We start from the raw sequence: 23,099 nt of genomic DNA, 5'->3' as shown, positions 1-23,099 counted from the left end.
TCTAATGCATTCAATGAACTCACTCTTGAGTGTACCTTTGTCAATTTAATTAATCCAGTCTATGTATATAATAATCACCTATGATTATTGCTGTACCTTTCTTACAGGGCTGCGAGATTTCCTGTTTTATACTGTGCCCCACAGTGGGACTGCTGTTTGGCAAATTATAGATTACTTCCACCAAGGACTTCCTTCCCTTGATGTTTCTTATTTCTACCAAGACTGATTCAACATCTTGACCTCACTATAACACTAATCTGATTCTTTCCTGACAAAGCTACACTACCTCCTTTTCCTCCCTGCCTATCCTCCTGAAACACTGAGTACCCTTGGCTATTTAATTCTAAAACTTGGTCTCCTTGCAACAACATCTCAGTAATTATGAGCAAATCATGCCCACTTGTCTCTATTTGACCTGTGAACCCATTAATATTATTCCACGTGCTTTGTGCATTCAGATATACATATCCTTTATGTTTGTTCAATTATCAAATATCCCTACTCTTGCACATCTCCTTGGTGTGATATAACATTCGCATATCTGTCTCTTCCTTTTGTTTTCTCTAATGATCAGCCTCATCATTACCCCAAATTCCTGCCTTAAATCTTCTTTAACTTTGATTTTCTCAGTTTCAATGCAACTAAACCTTCTCCCTAGCTATTTTAATTTAAAGCCTTACCTTGCCCTTCCAGGAATTTTAGATGTTCTAATATGGAAGCCAATAATAATTGTTTCAAATATCTCTTCAAATTTGACCAATTTTTCTTTGGTCAGCAAGAACATCATACTCCCAGTTGTATACGGAAGTGTATTTACTTGTCCAGCTTCCATCTTAATATCCAGCTTATAGCTATTGTATACCTCAAGAGTAATCTTTCCCAGATGTCAGTTCTGTGCTCCATGTGACCCTTCTCTCAAATTAAATCTTCCTGACAATGTTGTTTCTAATTCTGTAGATTCATAACATGATTAGTAATTTTTATTTCTTTGAAGATTTTCATTCTGAATTGATGGTGATTCTCCCACGCTTTGCTGTTGTTCTAGAATGTTTTCCAACACTCCACAGTTATAATGGTTTTACAGCTGCAATGGCAATTTTCCATAGATCTGTGCTGTGACCTCTGCATTCTTACAAGAATTGCACACCTGTTTAAGCTGTGTAATATAGATCTGCTTTGTGTGGCTTTGATAAGATTTCTATCTCCTTCTGCTTCCAGAATGCGTCAGTGTCTCTCAGTCTACTTAATTTATATTTTCCAGCAATCCTTCGTTGCGTCCACATGCTATGACAGTGATGCCTGATTGCAACTTTGGCATTTAAAACAAAATAACTTCCCTTTCAGCCTGAAGCACTGAACCATTTTAAGGCTTTCGCTTTGCTTAATGGAGCTTTGCTTTTAACATTCCCGATCGTCAAAGTTTGGTTTACTTGCAGTCTCAGTTTGGACTTAGGGCCAGTTGCACAAGAAAATACCATGTGATGCAGCCTGTACCTCTACCGTGGACCTGCTGGTTTCGTCTATTCCTGTCTGACATCAGTTGGCTCTGCGGTGTTTGCTGCGTCATTCTTGGAAGAACTCTTCTGTTGCCTTCCATGTTTTTGGGGTTCTCTGCTTCCAGCAATCAGCAGTATCTGTTTTTCTTGAAGTTCTTCTGGGTCATAAGCATATTTTTATTTTTTCCCCTTTGCCTGTAAATTCCCATTTCTCTTATTTGATATGATCCCAAAATTGTGCTGCTCACTGTATCGCTGACATGAACCCTGTGCAAACCTCCCTCTTTCAGTTGGCCATCCAATGACATTAAATTTCCAGTTAATGTATTGAGCATGCCTTCCTGACTGGCACTTTATCACCACGATTGTAGGGTACACAGTTAGAGTGCTCTCAGTTGGGTGAGGTGTTAAACAAAAGCCCTGTCTACCTGACCAGGTGGTTCTCTGCAGGGCTCTGCTCAACATTCATCCCCAACTCAAAACTATAGCAGATCTACTGACCAATCATATCACTGACATTGTGGAAACTTTCTGTTCACCAATATGCGTTTCGTGTTTGCCTCCAAAACCATGCCCGTAGCTCAAGTAATTCATTCAGAGTGAGGCATCCCCTGAATGGTGTGAGACTCTGTGATTGTAGGTTCTTTATTCTTTACTGTCAAACTGAAATGCAGTCAGATTTTAGTGACATGAAAACTACACCACCTTACCAGTCTTTGTGACATTATGTGATGCATACTTGGGAGAGAAAATGCTGTTGAAGTCAAGGTGGGAAGTTATTGAGGTATTCAGATTCTTGGGAAGATGTGAGCTCACCCGAACCAACCAACAATCGCCAAGGGCTGAATGTGACTTTAATCGTGAGCAAAGAACTGAATCTACAACAAAGTAGAATGACCTCCAGCTATATTTAAAATTTATCATTTAGCAACCCACCAAGACTAAGTTTAGACCAAGTTCATTGGTTGGCTGGTATGTTTGTGAACAGATATTATTTGATGAGAAATTAATCTTTAAATGACTGAAAATTTTGTTTTGGGCCATAAATTCTACAGTCAGCAGGTCATGATGAATACTGGCCAAAAAGGCAGAACAAAAATGCAATAACTCAGGGGTGGTCAGAAACTCCACACATGCAATTTCCTCTGAATGTGCCTCTACACCCCCAAATATTTCTTGTATTCAGAATGATTCATGATCACCTGAGCAAAGGCTCAGAATCAGTCCAAGTCAAGTTGTCAAGAGTAATTTATTGTTTTGTATCATACCTTACGTGAAAAAGGATGTCGCTGAAATGTTTCCATGACAATGAGGAATACTATATGGAGAGGAAAGGAGACTTGATAAAAACATGCTCAAAGACGATGGTGGATTGGCAAAATGGGTTCTTTTAGGAGAGAAATGTGGTTACATTGGAAATTGTCACAGAGTACAGTTAATTATGCTGAGGTGGAGATAACTAAATCATAGAATCCCTAGAGTGTGGAAACAGGCCCTTCAGCCCAACAAGTCCACACCGACCCTCAGGGGACCCCACCCAAACCCATCCCCCTATAATCCAACTCATGTACAAATCCCTGAACACTATGAACACTTTAGCATGGCCAATCTACCTACCATGCACATCTTTGGACTGTGGGAGGAAACCGGGGCACCCAGAGGAAATCCACGTAGACACGGGGAAAACATGCAAGCTCCACACACACACTCCCCCGAGGGTGGAATTGAACCCGGGTCCCTGGTGCTGTGAGGTAGCAGTACTAACCACCATGCTGCCCCAAGGAAGAGGTTAGCATTAAGGCAAGTGATTTTTGAACAAAGGGATGAAAAGCTAGAGAAAAAACTGAGTTGTTATTGATAGGCCATAGGTTTTTAGGTTGGAGGAAAAAAAGTGATCTTCTGAGATGAGGGATGCAAGTGGAGCATGGTGGGGATGGATGTTGATGGGCACAGAGTGATGGAGTGAGCAAAGTCATAACCTGCAAAGACTTACTTTGTAGTAATTTGTGCTAAGGCCAGCAAAGAGACCATTGCAGAAGTTTCTCCTTTGATATAATGAAGGTGCCGACAAAGGTTTCATCGGGAAAACCAAAGAACTGTGATGCTGAAAGTGAGAAACAAAAACAAAAAAATGCTGAAAATAGTCAGCATTTTTAGAGAGAAAGCAGAGTTAACATTTTGGATCTCTTGACCCTTCCTCAGAACAGATGAGCTGGGAAAAGATGGACTATTTTTTGAGGAAGAAGGTGGACATTTCAGGGGTCTCCTTGTATAAGTTGGCATCATCAGAACAGATGTGGCAAAGATGGGAGAATGGAATACAGTCTCTATAAGAAGCAGGATGTATAGTCCGGGTAACTGAGAGTCAGTTTGATTTGATGACCAACCAACACTCCGAAATGGAAACAGAGATGCTGAGGAAGGGAAGGGACAAGTCAGAGATAGACCAGGTGAAGGTGAGAGCAGGGTGTAAATTGGAAGCAAAATAGATAAACCTTTCCAATTCCAGACAAGATGAGGAAGTATTACCAATGTTGTAATTGATGTACCGGAGAAAATATTGCGGGTGGGGGCCAGATTAGAATTGGAACTAGGAATGTTCCATGTATCCCTCAAAGAGATGTACATAACTGGGTCCCATGTGGGTTCCCATGGCCACTCTTTGACCTGAAGAAAGTGGGAGGAGTTAAAGAGAAGTCATTCAAAGTGAGGATGAGCTCAGTCAGGCCATACGAGGGGTGTGGTGAGTGGATGGGGATGGTTCAGGTCTTTTTTCTAGAAAAATACGGAGACTCCTGACACCATCCTAATGAGGGATGGATGTGTAAATGGATTGCATGTCTATGGTAAAGAGGAGGTAACTGGAGCTATCAAACAGGAAATTCTGAAATTGACGTAAAGAGGCAGAAGATTTCATCAATGTAGGGTAGAGAGATGGGGAGGGTACAACAGCTACATGGAGGTGAAAGAAAGCTGAAGAACTTGAAGAATAGAGATGTAGGTGAACTCACAGTTAAGGGATATTATAAGGTTTTCCATGTATGTATGTCATAGCCTGGGATATTGATGAAGTCAAGTCTGGTGGTTGTGTCTTAGAGAGCTTTAGAGCATGGTTTTGGTTTTGGTCAGATTTCATTGTTGGTAGTTTTGCTTTACGCAGTTTTAAATGTCAAGCATGTCGGCATGGTGGCTCAGTGGTTAGCACTGCAGCCTCACAGCGCCAGGGCCCCGGGGTTCGATTCCAGCCTCAGGCGACCGTCTGTGTGGAGTTTGCACATTCTCCCCGTGTCTGCATGGGTTTCCTCCAGGTGCTCCGGTTTCTTCCCACAATACGAGGATGCGCAGGCTAGGTGGATCAGCCATGCTAAATTATCCGTAGTGTTCAGGGGTGTGTGGGTTATAGGGGGATGGGTCAGGGTGTGATGCTTCAAGGGGCAGTGTGGACCTGTTTGGCTGAAGGGCCTGTTTCCACACTGTAGGGAATCTAATCTAATCTAATGTCTTGCTTCAAACAGAACTCAATCTTGAACACAACTGCTGCATTACACTGGAACATTGCACAGCAATTCTTCATATGGGACAGAAAATGCCAATGAATATTACTAAGGCATTGCATCCAAAATGAACACTCGGTCCTTTGATCCTCAAGAAAATGATCTTTATTTTGGCTTCCATGATTACAAATCAGTCCTGGTTGAGTACAGTTCTTGTTTGAAATTATTTTAGGAATCACACTTTGAGGAGTCTGATTGGTATTTTAAATATCAATATGAAGCTACAATCATCATTGATATTCCTCCTTCAGTTAAGTGCAGTCAGCTGGTTTTCCCAATCAAATATCATTTTATGTGTAAACTAGTGGAAGAATATTGTTCCAATGTACATAATATTACCAACAGGAAATGAAATAGGCAATAAGTAAATTTCGATGATACCACGAGAGTTCCTCCAAGTTTTGTCCATGACCCAACGACCTTCAGCTGCTTCATCAATGACCTCCCCACCACCTTAAGGTCAGGAGTGGGGATGTTCAGTGATGACTGCACAATGTTCAGTTCCAACTGCTCAGGAACTGAAGCATTCCATGGCCAAATACAGCAGAACGTGGACAATATCCTGGCTACCGCTGTTAAGTGGTAAATAACATTCATGCCAACTCCAAAAACACAGAATTTAACCACCTCCCTTCCATGTTCGATTGCATTAATATTGCTGTAGCCCAAAAATAATTTTCTGGGGATTACCCCTGAATAGAAACTGAACTGGATTAGCCATATAAAATAGAGATAATGTGAACTGCAGATGCTGGAGAATCCAAGATAACAAAGTGTGGAGCTGGATGAACACAGCAGGCCAAGCAGCATTTCAGGACCACAAAAGCTGACGTTTCGGGCCTAGACCCTTCATCAGAGAGGGTTCTGAAATAAATAGGGAGAGAGGGGGAGGCGGACCGAAGATGGATAGAGGAGAAGATAGGTGGAGAGGAAAGTATAGGTGGGGAGGGGATAGGTCAGTCAGGGGAGGATGGACAGGTCAAGGAGGCGGGATGAGGTTGGTAGGTGGGAGATGGAGGTGCGGCTCGATGTGGGAGGAGGGGATAGGTGAGAGGAGGAACAGGTTAGGGAGGCGGGGACGAGCTTGGTTGGTTTAGAGATCTGGAGCAGAGAATGGAAGAGGTACGGTGGAGGGCTGCCTGGATGATAGGGGGGAAAGAGCATTATTTGAAAAAGGCAGACGTCCAGGATGTTTGGGAGTGGAACATCTACCCATCAGAGCAGATGCAATGGAGACGGAGGAACTGGGGAAATGAGATTTAGTTTTTGCAGGATACAGGGTGGGAGGTGGTGTAGTCTAGGTAGCTATGGGAGTCTGTGAGTTTATAGTGAATGTTGATCCGTAAACTGTCACCAGAAATAGAAACAGAGGGGTCAAGAATGGTGCGGGAGGTATCTGAGATAGGCCAAATGAATTTGAGGGCAGGTTGAAAGTTGTTAGCGAAGTTGATGAACTGCTTCAGTTCAGCCTGGGTGCAGGATGCAGCACTGATGTAGTCTTCAATGTAACAGCTGAAGAGTTGGGGAACAGTGCCGGTGTACATACTGAAGAGAGACTGTTCAAAATTACAAAGAGGCAGACATTGCTGGGGCCAATGCGTGTGTCCATGGCAACCCCATGGAAGTGGGAAGAATTGAAAGAAAAGTTATTCAGTGTAAGGACTAGTTCAGTGAGGTGGAGGAAGGTATTATTTGGGGGTGGCTGGATAGGTCTATCGGAGAGGAAAAGATCTGAGGGCCTGTTGGGTATGGACGTGTGTAGGTATTGCACCTCAATAGTAAAGATGAAGTGCTGAGAACTGGAAGTTACCAAAGAGGTGGAGGGCATGGTTTGTGTCCCTGGTGTACATGGAGATTGCTTGGACTAAGGGGGAGACAATGGAGTTGGGGTAGGAAGAAATGAGTTTAGGGCAGGAGTGTGTGGAGGCGATGGATCGGCTGGGGTGGTTGAGGTCTAGGGTGGCTGAGAGGCCAGCAAGGTGTGTCCAAGAGGAAGAGGAAGGTTGGAGGTGGGAGGAGGAGTCCTTGGAAGGTGGTTGGGAATCTTTATCAAAGAAGAAGGCATGGAGGCAGAGGCAGCAGAAGAGGAGCTCAGTGTCTTGGCAAACACAGAACTCATTGAGGTGGGGGGCAGAGGAGCACAAACATGAGCAACCAGCTTGTTTGGAGTCCCATCCACTATCAACAAGATGCACTGTAGCGATTTGCCAAGCCTCCTTCAAGAGCTCCTCCTAAATCCATGACTTCTATCACCCAGTAGGACAAGGGAAGCAAATACATGGGAACACACCCAGTTGGAAGTTCCTCTGTAAACCATTCACCATTCTGACCTGGAAATGTATCAAAATTCTTTCAGAGTCACTAAGTGAAAATCTGAAGCCTTTCATACCAGCACTGTGGTGTCACTACATTACAAGGGTTGCAAAATTTCAAGAACGTATTTCACCTTCTCTAGGGCAACCAGAAATGAGAAATTAAATACTGGCTTAGCCAGCAACATCCAAACCCATCAAACTAATAAAAAGAGAAGGAGCTACTTGTCTGATCAGTCCAAACTTAGGTTTTAAAAGCCTGAAAATTGAAAGAGGAAGGGTGAAGGGAAATAAGGAGTTAAAATAATTTCTAAGATGTGTCAATTACCGGAACCTGATTTTTAACTGTGCATATTGCTGGGTGTGCCATAGCACTATTAGTCAAATTTATTTCAACTACCAGGGGAGACAATGGCCCAGTGGCATTTATCGCTGGACTGTTAATCCAGAGACCTAGGTAACATTCTGGGTACCCAGGTTGAATCCCGCAATGGCAGGTGGTGGAATTTCAATTCAATAAATATCCAAAATTAACAATTTAATGATGTCTGTGAATCCATTGTCGATTGTTGGAAAAACCCATCTGGTTTACTAATGTCCTTCAGGGAAGTAAACTGTTATCTTTACCTGGTCTGGCCTACATGTGACTCCAGACCCACAGCAATGTGGTTGACTCTGAACTGCCCTCTGGGCAATTAGGGATGGGCAATAAATGCTGCCTGCCAGTGATGCCCTCATCCAGAGAGTGAATAAGGTGGGGGGGGGGGGGGAAATGGCTAACAAACGAGAGTTCTCAAGGGTTCTTGAGTTGCACAGAAATGCACTTTAATGTAAATACAGTGAGCAATATAGATATAAAACCAAATTTCACAATATTACTTGCATTTAATCGTACTTGTATATTACTTACCAAACTATGATATTTGTACAGTGTACTGAGGCAGCTTAAAATTCTTGATGGTACAGATGTGATTAGGGGATCAGTCCTCACAACAAGATGTTCTGGTCAACCACCAACTGGCTATTCCCAAATCCCAGTTTATGCAGACTATGTATCACTACAAATACTTTATCTACAGGACTGAAACTTCCATAATCTGTTATAGAAGTTCTAAAATTGAAAATAAAAGGTTCAGGGACTCAGTTATGTTTTTGTTAGCTTACTAACCTGGAGGAATGACCCAACAGGTGATCCACGATGGAGAGAGAGACTAGCATCTATATTTTTCATTATTATAGTAAAAATCACTTTGTTAATTTCCTTTATCTTATTTATCTATGAGTTAAAAATAGGAATAATTTGCATTTATATTTTACCATCATTTGTAAAACTAGGTCATAAATAGAAATAGCTGAAGAAACTTGGCAGATCTGTCAGCATCTGTGGAGAGAAGGAATCCTAAAGGGTCGCTGGACCAAAGATTAATGTTGCTTTCTCTCCACAGATGCTGCCAAAGCAGCTGAGTTTGTTCAGCAATTTCTTTTTTTGTTTCAGATTTCTAGCATGGACAGTTCTTCGTTTTAGTTTAGTGGAGTTAGATCAATTTTGTTATTGAATTGAAATTGTTCTCCCGTCACTACAATCAAACAGGACTATCAAAATGTTGGTGAGTAGGATGTTTTCAACCACGCCTCAAACTGACGTTGCAGTTTTTGACTGTCCTGATATAATAACCATCTAATTTTCATTGCCGTGTGCTAAGGTGATGAAAACTGTTACCATTTCCTGCTTGCTCAATTTCTCACTGAGAGTGCAACTACATAGTGAATCAAATAACAAGGAGATCTGACTGGCTTGTGATGTTGCTCCTGTCAATTAGCCTGCAAACACTGATTGTCAAGGTTTGACAAATTGGACTAGGCAGCTCGAGAACGAGCGGGAATCTGAGCTTGAGAAGAAGTCAACACTTGTAGGAATAGGAGGCAGGGGCAAAAATTTGATGATAAAGTAAGAGTAAAATATTTTGTACTATTTTCTACAGTCTCAAACTCACGTTTGTGCTGGCACTCAGCCAGAAGTAGGGAGAACAAGGCCAGCTAGAGATTTCCAACTGGCCATGAGATACCTCTCTGGTCTAGAATCAATGTTGACAAATTTGTTCTATTCATTCATGGGCTGTGGACAGCAATAGCCAGATGAATATTTATTGCGCATCCCTAATTTGCCCAGAGGGCAGTTGAGAGTCAACCACATGTTGAAACTCTAACTATATGTCACCTCACTATTCACTTTATACCCATTAAAATTGTATTGCCTGTTATTTTTGCTTTTCCCAAAAGAAGGTGTTGACCTTACTCCCTAGTTGGGATTTTAAATGTATGACATAAGGTCACTGGAATTGTCCTGGATTTTCTGGGAATTAAAGAACATAGAACATTACAGCACAGTACAGGCCCTTCGGCCCTCGATGTTGTGCCGACCTGTCATACCAATCTCAAGCCCATCTAAACTACACTATTCCATCCATGTACATCCATATGCTTATCCAATGACGACTTAAATGTACCTAAAGTTGGCGAATCTCGTCTCCAGGAGATTGCAGCGGGCAACATGGAATGAAGATTGTGGGGCTGCTAAAAATAATGGCGTTTGCTTCTTGATTTCTTCAAAAACTTATTATTTCTACAACACTGGAGGCCTAGGTCACTATAACTGTACGCATATGATTCTCAATCAGGTAACAGATAGTTTGTATAATTTCCAGTTCGTGTGGAAACAGCATTCAGCATCATGTAATGAAATCAGCAGCATGTGTGTCCAAGCAGAGTTGGCAAATGCCAGGATAAACAACAAGTTCTGCGTTAGAGAGCAAGAGGGGTAAACTGCATCTTTGGGATGAGCTGTACATCATCTCAGGGCTGAAGAGAGTAGTGTCAATTCAGTATTCAGTGGAGTTGATTTGCAAAGAGTGAGTGAAGTTCTCTCCTCCTGGCACATGATCCTCCCCCAACACTGAATGTGCTAGGATCATGGACACACTTGACATTACAGCCAGTTTACCTCTAATCTTGAGATCACTCAGTATCTAATACAAATGTCCATTTCTGAGTACAGTAAGCAATCTGGATTTTAAAGGAAAATTATGGATTGTCAAAATCATTGACCAAAGCCTTGGAAAATTTATGAAGCTTTGTTACAATTTCTTCATCATTTGACCATCCTTCCCTGGTTGACCTTCAGTTTAAACTTTCCTGAATTGTGTGAGTATCAAGAGTAATATGATCACAATAGTTCCAAGAAGGTTTCATTTTGGAAATAAGTGCCTTTCAAATCTATGTTGCAACAGCTGAGAGATGAAGAAATATGTATCATTAATTGGAGTGTTGATATGGCTTCTAAGGAGTTTTATGTTCTTAGCCATGCTGCATTGGGAAGGTTAAAGTTACCACTTTTACCTTCTCTTTCTATAATATATCCAGGTCTCGTAAGATTCCAAACAAAACTGTGTCCCTAACATCCATGTACACCCTACGGATGTTATCTGTATCTGTGGCACAGGTGAAATGCGGGTAGATTCTTCTTCCATCTTCAACTTGGCGCAGATACATTTTTTGGATAAATTTCATGGCAGCTTCAGCATTCCTTTTAGGTCCTAGAGACAAAAAAAAGAGAGATTAGCACCAAGCATCTCAATATGCCTTACAGCCAAGGAAGTTTAGTCAGTGTTATAATGTAGGAAACATGGCATCCAATCCTCCCAAATCCCTGCAAATGGCAATGTGATAGCAACCAAATAGTTTGTTATTTTTGTAGAATCTTCACTGAGAGATAAATATTGATCAGGACACCAGGTATAACTCCCCTGCTGCAATTTGAAATGATGCCTTTGGATACACCTGAACAAGCAGACATGGCCTCAGTTTAATCACTCATCCGAAAATCCCCAGGAAGAGTGGTCTTCCAACCAGCATAGTGCACGTACATGAAGAACTAGAATTGTGAAGAGGCATCATAGTATCACCATGGGCACAAGTGTCATTCATGTACATAGTGCCCCTTAAGCCTGAAATAGCACGTTTACAAGTCCAAGGAGTGATAGGGATAGGGAAAGCCCTGTGAATATGCACCACTACAAGGAAGTAGTGGCTATTAGGAATGCGCAATAAATGCTGGCATTGCCTGTGAGACGTCATCCCGTGATTGAATAAATGTAAGAAATAAGTACAAATGGGACTAGATTAATGGTGAAAACTGGACAGCATAGACATGTTGGGCCAAAGGGCCTGTTTCCATGCTGTAAACTTCTATGACTCGAAGCACTCTGCACTCCTGAATTTACTTGTTTTGTTTGACAGGAACTAGCGAAGGAAGAACCATATTCAATTCACTTACACTGTCCAATATCTGCTTGCACATTAAGCTGATACTGTAAAACAAAAGCCAGCATTTGCAATCCTGAGCCAAGGAAATTAAACTGCCCAAAATGTTCATTTTCTTTACTTATTTATAGTATTCTGAAAATGAGGCAATAAATTAAAGTTTTAAGATTTAAGGCAATATGACAATTTGTTGGGGTGAGTCGGAGGGATTTTATTTAAATCTGTATTCTTCTGTGGTTTACCTGACCTGGGAGTGTTTGATGTTGACATTGAGTTTCTGAAACAAAGATGTTCCATTCCCAGAACTAACATTTTTCACTTTCATATCAATGAGCACATATTTAATCTTGTTAGTAAACGAGAAGTAATTGAACAGTGAGGACTCGTACAAGGAAAGGGAGTAAGAGAAAAACCAAAGAATAATGTTTTCTGCATACCATCAAATTCATGAAAATAGTCCACTAAATGTGACTTCATAACCTTCTCTTCCAAAATATCCTTTTTATTCAAGAACAGAATGATAGATGAATTGACAAAATAGCTGGATTTCAAAATAAAACGAAAGAGACCCAGGCTTTCCTGCATTCGATTCTGTGACAGCAACAAAAAAAAATTACAGCACAATTATTGAGCATCCTTTCAAATTCAAATTTTGTGTAAATCTTGTGCTTTGTTTTTCCTATCAAGATGTAAATATATTGCACTAAATTAGGGAAGGATTTAATGTAAAGATGCCATGCTCATGTTATATCATTTGCTCCTATATCATCTGCAACATTTTCTTAAAATCCTACAAGTAAAATATGTCATAAATTTGTGTCAACACTAAAATGAGAACACCCTTATGACCCCATCTTGCTAAAGTTATATCCTCTAGCCATTTGGGGAATTGCTTATTCCATTCACTTTCCTTTTTGCTTCCTTACATCTCCCAGCCAATATTCAGCAATATTTTATATTATTTGTGGGTCACTGAACTCTGGCTGTTGTCTGTGTTTTACTATGGAGCACAATGAGGAATCAGTATCCAAGTTAGGACTGAACTATGAATTAAAAATCCAGTCAAACTGTGCTAGCTCAGTTAACCTATTCTCTATTTTCCCTTCTGTAGAGGAAGTACAATTAAGCTCTGTCTATATCCCTTTGAAATATTTTCAGCTATTACTAAGTTCTAAGGAAGGGTCACTCTACCTGAAGTATTAACTCTGATTTCTCTCCATAAATGCTGCTGGACCTGCTGAGGTTTTCCAATAATTTCTGGGTCATTTTTTTTCCCTCTGATTTACAGCATCTGTGGTTCTTTTGGTGTTTTTTTTTAATCTAGAGATATCAGTTTTGTTAGCAAGAACAACACTCAGTTGCTCCGAGAATATGGTGTTGAGCCTTTCCCTTGAATTACAATATAGGGTGGAGGTGTTCCCACTGTTCTGTTAGGTCGGGAGTTCCACAATTCCAATCCAAAGACAATCAAGGAATGGGCAATAACTTTCCACGTCAGGAAGGTGGTAACACATGGACAATGTGGATGTGATGTTGTCCCTGTTTGCTTTCTTCCCTTGGCCTTGTAGGTGATGGAAGTTGTAAAGGTACTGCCCTATAAGCCTGAGCAGGTTGCTACTGTGTATTCTGTGGAGACCACACATCACAGCCACATTGTACTAGTCATGGAGGAAGTGTCCTGGCCATTATCTAACTTCTTGAGCATTATTTCAGCTGCCAGGCAAGTGCAGAGTATTCTCCTTGCTTCCCTCATGTTATCTGCGTAAAGCATTTTAAAGATATAGAAGTTCCTCAGTTGATACAATCACCTTGATCTCAGCTCTTCAATTTTAACATCTATTTTCACAGGACCACGTGCAAGGTATAAAATGCATAGGAGTCCCATGCCTTACAAGTCAGTAGCAATTAAAATAAAGATATTAATTGACAGATCAGGTACAGAATGCTGACTTTAATTGTTAGAAAACCAGAATTATTCAACAAGCAAATTTTTTTTCTCTCAATGGCACCATTCATTATTCACAACATTTTGATAACTGCTCCTGCTAGTTAAATGTTTTTGCATGTACTTCAAGTAAAAGCACAAAGCAGTGAGGCTTTGGGGGAATCAATAGTATGAGCTACCATTACAATACAACCTTGTGATTTAGGAACAGGTGTGTCGGTCCTTTGGATCCTTGACTCTGCCTCACCATTCAATAAGATCATAGCCGATCTGATTATTCAGCATTCCTGCCTATCCTAATAACCTTTCATCCCTCTCCCTTGTTCATCCAACATCTACCTACTTCTGCCTTATAAATATTCAAAGGCTATCCTTTCTCTGGGCCTATTGATGAAATTACGGGCCCTGGTGCTATTCAGCTACCAATGCAGCCACTAACTCCAATATGGTAGATTGGCCCCAGTCTGAACACAGTGATTGCTGGGCCCTGGTTATTAGATAATGATTTACCCCCACGTCCTCATTAGCACTACTTTTCCAGAAAGAATGTTCTAAGGCCTCCAGCTGTGAGGAAAAAGTCTATCCTCGCTTCTGCCTTAAACAGGTGACCTCTTATTTTGAAACAATGACCCCTAGTTCTAGGTTTTCCCACAAGCAGAAATATCCTTTCCACATATACTGTGTCATATACTTTTTTAAAAACCTGCAGATATAAACCTGGCCTGTCTAACTGATCCCGCTAGTGCTGGCAAGATGGGCTGAATGGCATGTCTCTTCACTGTAATAATTCTGAGATTACCATGCACCTGCAGTGACTTGCCTTCAAGCAGAACAATCACTGACATCATTCCTTAAAATAACTGCACAGAGGCCGGTATCCCATACACCAAGTCACCCTTTATTTATTAGTGCATAGTACTAGCCAGTTCAGAGTCAGTCTCCTGAACTGAGGAGGTCCTAAATCTTCTGGTTATAATTTTTTTCTTTTTTTCATTATTTTTTAAATAACTGCACAGAGGCCAGTATCCTATCACCAAGTTACCCTTTATTTACTTATGCACAGAACACTGGCTGTGGCCAGCCAGCTCGGAGTCAGTCCTCAACTGAGGAGATTCTAATCTGCTGGTAATAGTTTTTGTTGTGCATGTGCAGGCATGAGAGACACAATCTCCTGGTTATATTGGTCAGCTGGGGCTTCCTGCTTGGCCCAGGTTAACGATGCCAGACCAGAACCTTGTAGTCAGTGGGGTCCATGTGATTCCAATCACTACATTTTTAAATTTCAGACTTCAGAAGCTGACCCATTTTCACTTCTCATCAAAAAAACTTGCAACAACATTAAAGTCAAAGATGGGAATGCTTGCTACAAGCTGACTTAGAGGCAAGGGTTTAAAGAGTTTGGAGGTGGGCTGATCAAAGCGCTGGTATCCCTGAACATGTTAGTTTCCTATCATAGCTTCAATGTGATGGAAGTGTGTGATGTTAAACAAGTATTCCAAACCCAGGAGCACCTAAAATCCGACTTTGGTTGTGGAGCTAGCAGGTTTGAAGTATTGAGCCTGCATCTGAATTTGAAACAAAAGATGGTGATGTCTTCAGTATTGTTTACACTTTTGATGCCATTTAACTGGCTAGGTTTTTATGAGACTAAAAATCTTAAGTATTGACTACCGCTGCAAACCATGTTAATTTCCTTGCTCACCAAGCCAATGTGTTTGATTGCAGATCCTGTTAGGTAACATTGTCAGTGTGCCTCCGGTGTAGCGTTGGTGTTCTGATCCCCCTTGTTATTTACATGTCTCGGTTTGCTGGGGTGGTTGGTATTACTTCTGGTTCTATTTTTCAGTGGCTTGTATATCAGGTTCAGTTCAATGTGTTTGTTGACAGAATTCTGGTTGAAATGCCAGATCTCCAGGAAATCCCTGGCATGTCTCTGTATGGCTTGTGCTGTTATGGATGTGTTGTCCCAGTCGAATTTATGTCCTTTGTCTGTGCATTGAGACCAGTGAGAATTGGTTGCGTCTCTCGGTGGCTAGCCGGTGTTTGTGTATCCTTTTGTTAGTTTTCTTCCTGTTTGGCCTACGTAATGTGTTTCACAGTCCGTGCATGGTATTTTGTATATTACATTAGTTTTATTGGTCGAGGGTATGGGGTGCTTTACATTCGACAGTAGCAGTCACAGGATGGTTGTTGGCTTGTGGTCTGAGTGATACCCAGGAATCTGAATAGTCTTGTGATCATCTCTGATTATGTCCCTGAAGTACGGTAGGGCGACTGGTGTGTCTGGCCATGTTGTATCTTCTACTTGTGGTCTGTCGCAGAGGTAACAGCGGATTGCGCTTTTTGGGTATCCATTCCTTTTAAAAACTCCATGTAAGTGCTCCTGTTCTGCTTTGTGCAATTCCGTGTCGCTGCAATATGTTGTGGCTCATGTGAATAATGTCCTGACACAGCTCAGTTTTTTGGGTGTTGGGGTGGTTGCTGGTGTAAGTAAGCATCTGGTCTGCATGTGTGGTCTTTCTGTATACACTTGTCAGGAGTTCCCTGTTGTTCTTATGTTCCACATAATGTCCAGGAAGGGAAGTTGCTTATGGTTCTCTTCTTCTTTTGTGAATTTTATTCTGGTGAATTATGAGGATAGTTGATGTTGTTTGTGTTGGTGGGTTTCTTCGAATCTTGTGAACAAACTAGACACCCAAGACCAGAAGAATCCTGCTGACACAAACAACATCCTCACCAGAATAAAATTCACAAAAGAAGAAAAGAACCATAAGTGACTACCCTTCCTGGACATAACAGTGGAACATAAGAACAATGGGGAACTCCAGACGAGCATATGCAGAAAGACCACACATACAGACCAGATACTTAATTACACCAGCAACCACCCCAACACCCATAAACCGAGCTGTGTCAGGACGTTGCTCAAACTTTCCACAACATACTGCAGCAACCCGGAATTGCACGAAGCAGAACTGGCGCACTTATAAAAGGGATGGATTCCCAAAAAGCACAATCTGCTGTTACCACAACAAGAAGACAAAGCAACACAGCCAGACACACTAGTCACCCTACCATATGTCAGGTATGTACCAGAGATGACCACAAGACTACTCAGACCTCTAGGTTTCATGGTAACCCACAAACCGGCAACCACCCTGCGACAGCTACTGTCGAAAATAAAGGTCCCCATACCCACAACCAATAAAATTAACATAATATAGAAAATACCATGCAAGGACTGTGAAAAACATTCCATAGGCCAAACTGACAATAAGGATAACCAACTAGCCACCAAGAGACTTGACCAATTCTCACTGGTCTCAATACATACAGTTAAAGAAGGACACAAATTCGACTGGGACAACATATCCATAATAGCATAAGCCAAACAGATAAGCCAGGGAATATCTGGAGGCCCCCCATTCTAACCAGAACTCCATCAACAAACACATTGAAGTAGACTCAATACACAAACCACTGAAAAATAGAACCGGATGTGAAGCGAAGTACTCCAGCAAACCGAGGCATATAAAAAACAAGGAGGATAGAACACCAATGTTTCACCAGAGGTGTACTGACAATATTACCTAGCAGGGTGATGAAACGTCTGAAATCAAACATGCTGGCTCATTGAGCAAGTCTGCAAACTCATCCATGACCTGAGCTACAAATTTTCTCAAAAACTTCAAACATGTTAATTTCCAATAGTTCAATAGGGATGTGAAGGCTTACAATGCCAAAGCTATCAGTTTCACATTAGTCTTACCACATGGTCCCTCTCTTCTAGGACTTGATTGTATTCACTGAGTGAGGCCAGGAATATAACCGATATGACATTGTCAAAGCAGTGAATCCATTTCGTCCTCTCAGACCTCTGTCCTCCAACATCCACAAATCTAACAATTAGAGAAGGCCAATAGTTCAATCAGAAATAACAACTGGCCATGATGTAGCAAAGTATTTGGTTTAAAAAAAACATGTGAATTACTGCTCTTTTTAAAGCAGAAGCAAGCTTAATGAGTTTAAATGTGAATCCGGAGCATACTTGTTTAGTTGTTAAATGTTATTCAATCGATATATGAACATGAAAACTGAGGTACTGTTACACCAGTGTTCCATGCTTGTTAAATTTCACTGAGTAGTTCCAGTCAGATTTCCCATCACCTTGTTCAACACTGCAATGAATAAATCCAAAACAGCTAGTTTTATGTCTGAAATCTGATTCTATAATGGAACAGTCCTGGAGGACTCAGAACACACAAATCAGGAAATTAGACTTGCAGCAAACAAAAACAAATTGCTGGAGGAACTCAACAGGTCTGGCAGCATCTGTGGAAAGAAATTAGTGTTATTGTATCGAGTCCAGTGACCCATAGCTTTCTTCAGAACAGTTTCTGATTGTTTTATTCTCCAGCATTTGCGGTTCTTTGTTTTATTTTACTTAGACCTGCAGCCCTGCCTCTCCATCCTGCAAAACTAACAAACTGAAAGAAGTGGGCTTCAGTCCATCTTGATCTTATTAACCCTTTCTGTTCTCACACTGATTGAAAGTATTTGTGTTTCAATTATTGCAATGCATTTCTGTCTTGAGATAACCTGATAACTCTCACTTTTGAAATGTGCAGAAATCATCAATTCCATATTTTGCTCAAAAACTATTTTCTATTCACACTAACAAGAGCCACCAGAATGCTGCTTGTACAATATCCTGGTTGAATGCTTTCAGTCCAGTAAAGGATAAATGACCGAAAAATGTGATTGCACTGGAGAGGGTGCAGAGATTTACCAGGATGTAGCCTGGGCTAGAGAGATTCAGTTATATAAAGAGATTGGACAGAATTGCAGTTGTTTTTCTTACAGGAGATTGAGACTACCCACGATTGGGGTATATAAAATTATGACAGGCATTGACAGGGTAGATAGGAAGATGTTTTTCTCTTTAATGGAGGGATTAATGCCCATGGGGCATAGATATAAAATAAGTGCGAAGTGGTTGAGAGGGAATGAGAGAAAAAAAAAGCATATTCACCCAGAGGGTGGTGAGAATCTGCAACTCACTCCCTGTAAGGTTGATAGAGGGAGAAACTCTCAACATTTAAAAAGTATTTAGATGATGATTTTGTTAATGTTGATCTTGCTTCATGCATGTCCTGTGCAGCGTAACCTGTATGTTTCACTCTGTCCGTGTTTTTTTCACCCTATGATCTGCGTGCCCCTGATTACTATGATTGCTTGTACTGCTGGCAAACAAAACTTCTCACTGTACTTAGGCACATGTGACAATAAATCAAATCAAATCAAATCAGATGTTTACTTTTGATTCCAAGGCATACAAGGCCATGAGCCAAATGCTGGAAAAGAGAATTAGAATAGTCAGCTGGTTGTTTTTGATCAGAGCACATGCAATGGACTGAAAACTGTTTTCAGTACTATGGTTCTCTATGACTCTATAAATAAAGGAATATAAGAATGAATAGGAAGAGAGAATGAGAGAAGAGAAGGAGGAATAAGATAAGGAGAGACTGAGATAGAGGTGACAAGAGAAGGAGTGTGAGTCATTAAGTTACAAGTTTTGAGAGTAAGGTTTATGAGTGAGATAGAAGAGAGAGTGACAAGGTTGAAAGAAGGCAAATGAAATTAGGAGAATGCAGAAATGCGTGAGGCAGAACAGGAATAAAAGAGAGAAGGAGAATAATCTTCAGGTCAACGGAAGGGGCTGGATTTCATGCTTCTTGACAAAGCATGCTTCAGCTATTGTGAGAATTACAAGTGGACACGTTGGAGTAATAAATATCAAATAAAATTACATTACTGCACAATGTATGCCTCTAGCTCTTGAAGTGCTGACCACCTCCACTCTAAACGATATATCTTCCAATAGGGTTAATGGTAGTTGTCTTTTTCCTAGAACGGGGTATTTCTAACACTAGGGGACACATTTTTCAGATGAGAGGAGAGAGATTTAAAAAAGATAATGGGGGAGTATATTTTACACAGAGGGTGGTACATGTGTGGAATGAACTTACTGAAGAAGTGGTGGATATGGGCACAGTTACAATGTTTAAAAGACATTTGGCTAAGTACATGGATAGGAATGTTTGGAGGGATGTGTGCCAGGAGCAGGCAGGTGGTATAAATTTAGTTTGGGATTATGTTTGACATGGATTAGTTGGACCAAAGGGTCTGTTTCCATGCTTTATGACTCCACGATTATATTCACTGATATTAGCAGATATAACAGAACGATTAAAAGGTTATTTTTATTACATATTTTACTCAAATTGTTGGATATTTGGTATTTATCTTTATAATATATTTTGTTTAAATTATTGAATTTTTAGTTCTAATAACTAATACTTTTCTTTATTCTACAAAATAATTCCTGCCTACCTTAAGGATACATGATGCATGTTAAATGAATACTCATTGATGCCTGTTGTTGGTACTCGAACTCTCAAGACATCTTGATCTGTTGGTATGTAATCACTGGCTGCAATACGATCGATGTCAGTCAGGTAACTGCAAAAGTAACATGCAGACCCCCATGAGTCAGAGCATGAATAGAACTTAGAAGGTTTATTAGCAGCATAGTGTCCTCAACCTTACAGTATTGATGCACATTCAGATATGTCCATTGTTCAAGGAAGGAAGTCACAGGAAAGTTACATCATTAAGAGTGCTATTGTGTGTCATGTGACGACAGTTATGTGACCTTCCTAAATTTCACTGTGCCACATTAGCTCCTATTCAATTTCTGTGCAATCAGTTCATAGAGGAGATGGGGATAACCATTCTAAAGTGAGCTTTCATTAAAACTTAAAGATGGCACTTATTAAGATGCAATTCAACAGTGGGGCACTATCTTTGGACATGGATCATTCCAAGTGTATAAAAGTTGATTAGTCATGTTGCAGCTGTATAAAACTTTGGTCAAGCCATACTTGGAGTTTGTGTTCAGTCTGGTCACTACACCTTAGGAAAGGCTTTTGTTATAATGCAGGGGTTGGCCCTCTTTTGATAACTAAAACTGAAGCACTCAGAGAAGAGTACCTTGGTCTATTATTCTGTAATAACTGTCCCCAAATTGTTCTAAAGGAGTGGTTTAATAAAATAAACCCCTGACACTCACTTTATAATCAACAGGCAATGATTTATTTGTCTAACTCTAATAATGAACAAATGAACTAACCTATCAACAAACTGAATAAATCCCTTCTAAATACTAACAATCGCCAAATAAAACATGATTCTCATAGTATGCTGTTCCAATAAATATAAGTCCCACCTATATTAACAAAATAAAACAAAATTAGAATTTAGTCTCTCAAAATTACAGCCTGGTTAAATATTCCGGAATTTTCTGTATCTTCTCCATTGAGCTTCTGTCAGGAATCTCTTCTCAGTGAATCCTTCTGTCAGGAATGCCTTCTCTGTTGAATTCTTTTGTCAGGAGCATTAACTATTTGTGTTATAGGTCCCTATAATTTCTCTGGAGCTTACAGTAAGGCTTAGAGATTTCTGTGAGAGCCAGTGATTCATTCTTTTAGAACTCAGAGCTGTTCTCTTGGCAGATGAGAGTTGGCTCTCTGCCAATTTTCCAAATACCCTCATCTTTTATACTCTTGATGACATATCAATTTCTTACAATAGGGTCTTATGTTGTCAAAACCATCAGATCTAAATTTAATTGGTTTTTGGTATCTAAGGGCCTGGTTTAAAATAATTGGCTAAATTTGAAAACCTGTTGTCTTGGTAAAAATGCTGCTTTGTCTTCCAACCGTACAGCCTTTTGATACAAATGTTTCATTTCAGGTGGTCTGTGTGCCTGCAAAATCCACAACTATCCATTTTGAATCTCTAAGCGTAGGAAAAGCACACCATTTCTTAAAAGGGACCACGGACTGCTTTTCCCATAGCATTTTACAAACACCAACATTTCACAAACACCAAATTCTAAGGCCTGCCTTCCAATCCACAAGCACTCTATCCAGCTTCGCAACACTTAGGAGCGGGTGCAAGAGAGGTTTATCATGATGTTGTCTGGATTACAATGTATTTGCTAGAAGGAGAGGTTGGACAAACTTGGATTGCTTTTGCTAGAGCATTGGAGGCTGTGGGGTGACTTGATCAAAGTGTATAAAATAGCGAGAGGCGCGGATAGGGTGGATAGTCAGAGTTTGTTTCCGAGGGTGGAAATTTCAAATACTAGGGGGTCATAGGTTTAAAGTAAAATGAGAAAGTTTAAAGGGGGTGTGCAAGGCAAGTTTTTTTTAAAAAAATACAGAGGCTGGTAGGTGCCTGGAATGTGCTGCCAGGGGAGGTAGTAAATGGAGATATAATAACCATGTTTAAGACACATATGGGCAGACACATGAACAGGCAGAGAATAGAGTAATACAGGCCATTTGCGGCTAGATGGGATTAGTTTAGAATGTCATCATAGTAGACAGACATGGTGCGCTGAAGGGCCTATTCCTGTGCTGTACTAGTGTATGTTTACGTGCATTATGTCTGCAATCCAAGATTTCTGGGGACATCAGAAATAAAATCTCTGCTTTCCCTTCACAGGTACTGCCAGACCTGCTGAACTTTTCCAGCAATTTCTGTTTTTGCTTCTGATTTACAGCATCCGCTGTTCTTTGGTTTTTCTGGGACTTGACAGCAGGCTGCCCACCTCCCATTTTAACGGAGGTAGCTCGGCTGGCTGGGATACTGTAACTTTTTCTCCAGAAGCGAGTCCGTTATTTGAATAGGTTAATAAGATAACATGGCTTTCTGGCAAGCATTTTGATTTAACTTTTATGAGTTGGTTTCCCCTGGTTTGAGGAAGCCTGACAGATGAAGAAATGAGATGGGCTGTATCCAGCAGGTTGTTGCCTATCCAGGTCTGCCCATGGGCCAGGAGGAAAGGTGATGCTTTCCAGCGCAAAGCTCCAGCTATGACGTCCAACCTTGATTGTGTCAGCCCCCTCTCCCTCCATCTTCATCCTGTAATTGCCACCTCATGGAAACATAGAACAGTAAACAGACCCTTTGCCCCACCATGACTGTGCTGACCACGATGCCATTCTAAAGTAATCCCATCTGCCTGCATGTGGTCGATATCCCTCTGTTCCCAGCCTGTTCATGTGTCTAAATGCCTCTTAAATGTTGCTATTGTATTTGCTTCCGCCACCTCCCCTAGCAATACGTTCGAGGCATCAACCACCCTCTGTGTAAAATCATGCCTTATACATCTCCTTTAAACTGTTCACCTTAAACCTAGTATTAGACATTTTTACACTGGGGAAAAGGAGTGAGCATCTTGAGTATCCACACTATCCATGCCTCCTATAAATTTATATTCTTCTAACTGGTTGCCCCTCAGCCTCTGATGCTCTAGTGAAAATAATTCAAGTTTGCCCAACTTCTCCTTATCACAAATACACTCCAATCCAGGTAGTATTCTGGTAAAGAGATAACACAGTGT

At 40.8% G+C, this 23,099-nt stretch overlaps 1 protein-coding gene across 1 annotated transcript in view; it reads right to left on the bottom strand.

Annotated features, from left to right (window-relative positions):
- Positions 1 to 8,262: 8,262 nt before the first annotated feature.
- LOC125466010 (guanine nucleotide-binding protein subunit alpha-11-like) overlaps positions 8,263 to 23,099 on the bottom strand; it is a 43,635-nt gene continuing 28,798 nt past the window's right edge. The window contains exons 4-7 of the mRNA XM_048560089.2: positions 20,021 to 20,149; positions 17,397 to 17,526; positions 12,120 to 12,273; positions 8,263 to 10,955 (exon numbers count right to left, since the gene is read on the bottom strand). Coding sequence (XP_048416046.1) covers positions 10,768 to 10,955; positions 12,120 to 12,273; positions 17,397 to 17,526; positions 20,021 to 20,149 — 601 coding nt within the window. The 3' untranslated portion in view covers positions 8,263 to 10,767. The remainder of the gene's footprint in view (positions 10,956 to 12,119; positions 12,274 to 17,396; positions 17,527 to 20,020; positions 20,150 to 23,099) is intronic.

The sequence above is a fragment of the Stegostoma tigrinum genome, chromosome 30 (assembly GCF_030684315.1).
Source record: "Stegostoma tigrinum isolate sSteTig4 chromosome 30, sSteTig4.hap1, whole genome shotgun sequence".
Classification (NCBI taxonomy): domain Eukaryota; kingdom Metazoa; phylum Chordata; class Chondrichthyes; order Orectolobiformes; family Stegostomatidae; genus Stegostoma; species Stegostoma tigrinum.
The sequence above is the reverse complement of the archived record's forward strand: the minus strand, read 5'-3'. Positions and strand labels throughout refer to the sequence as shown.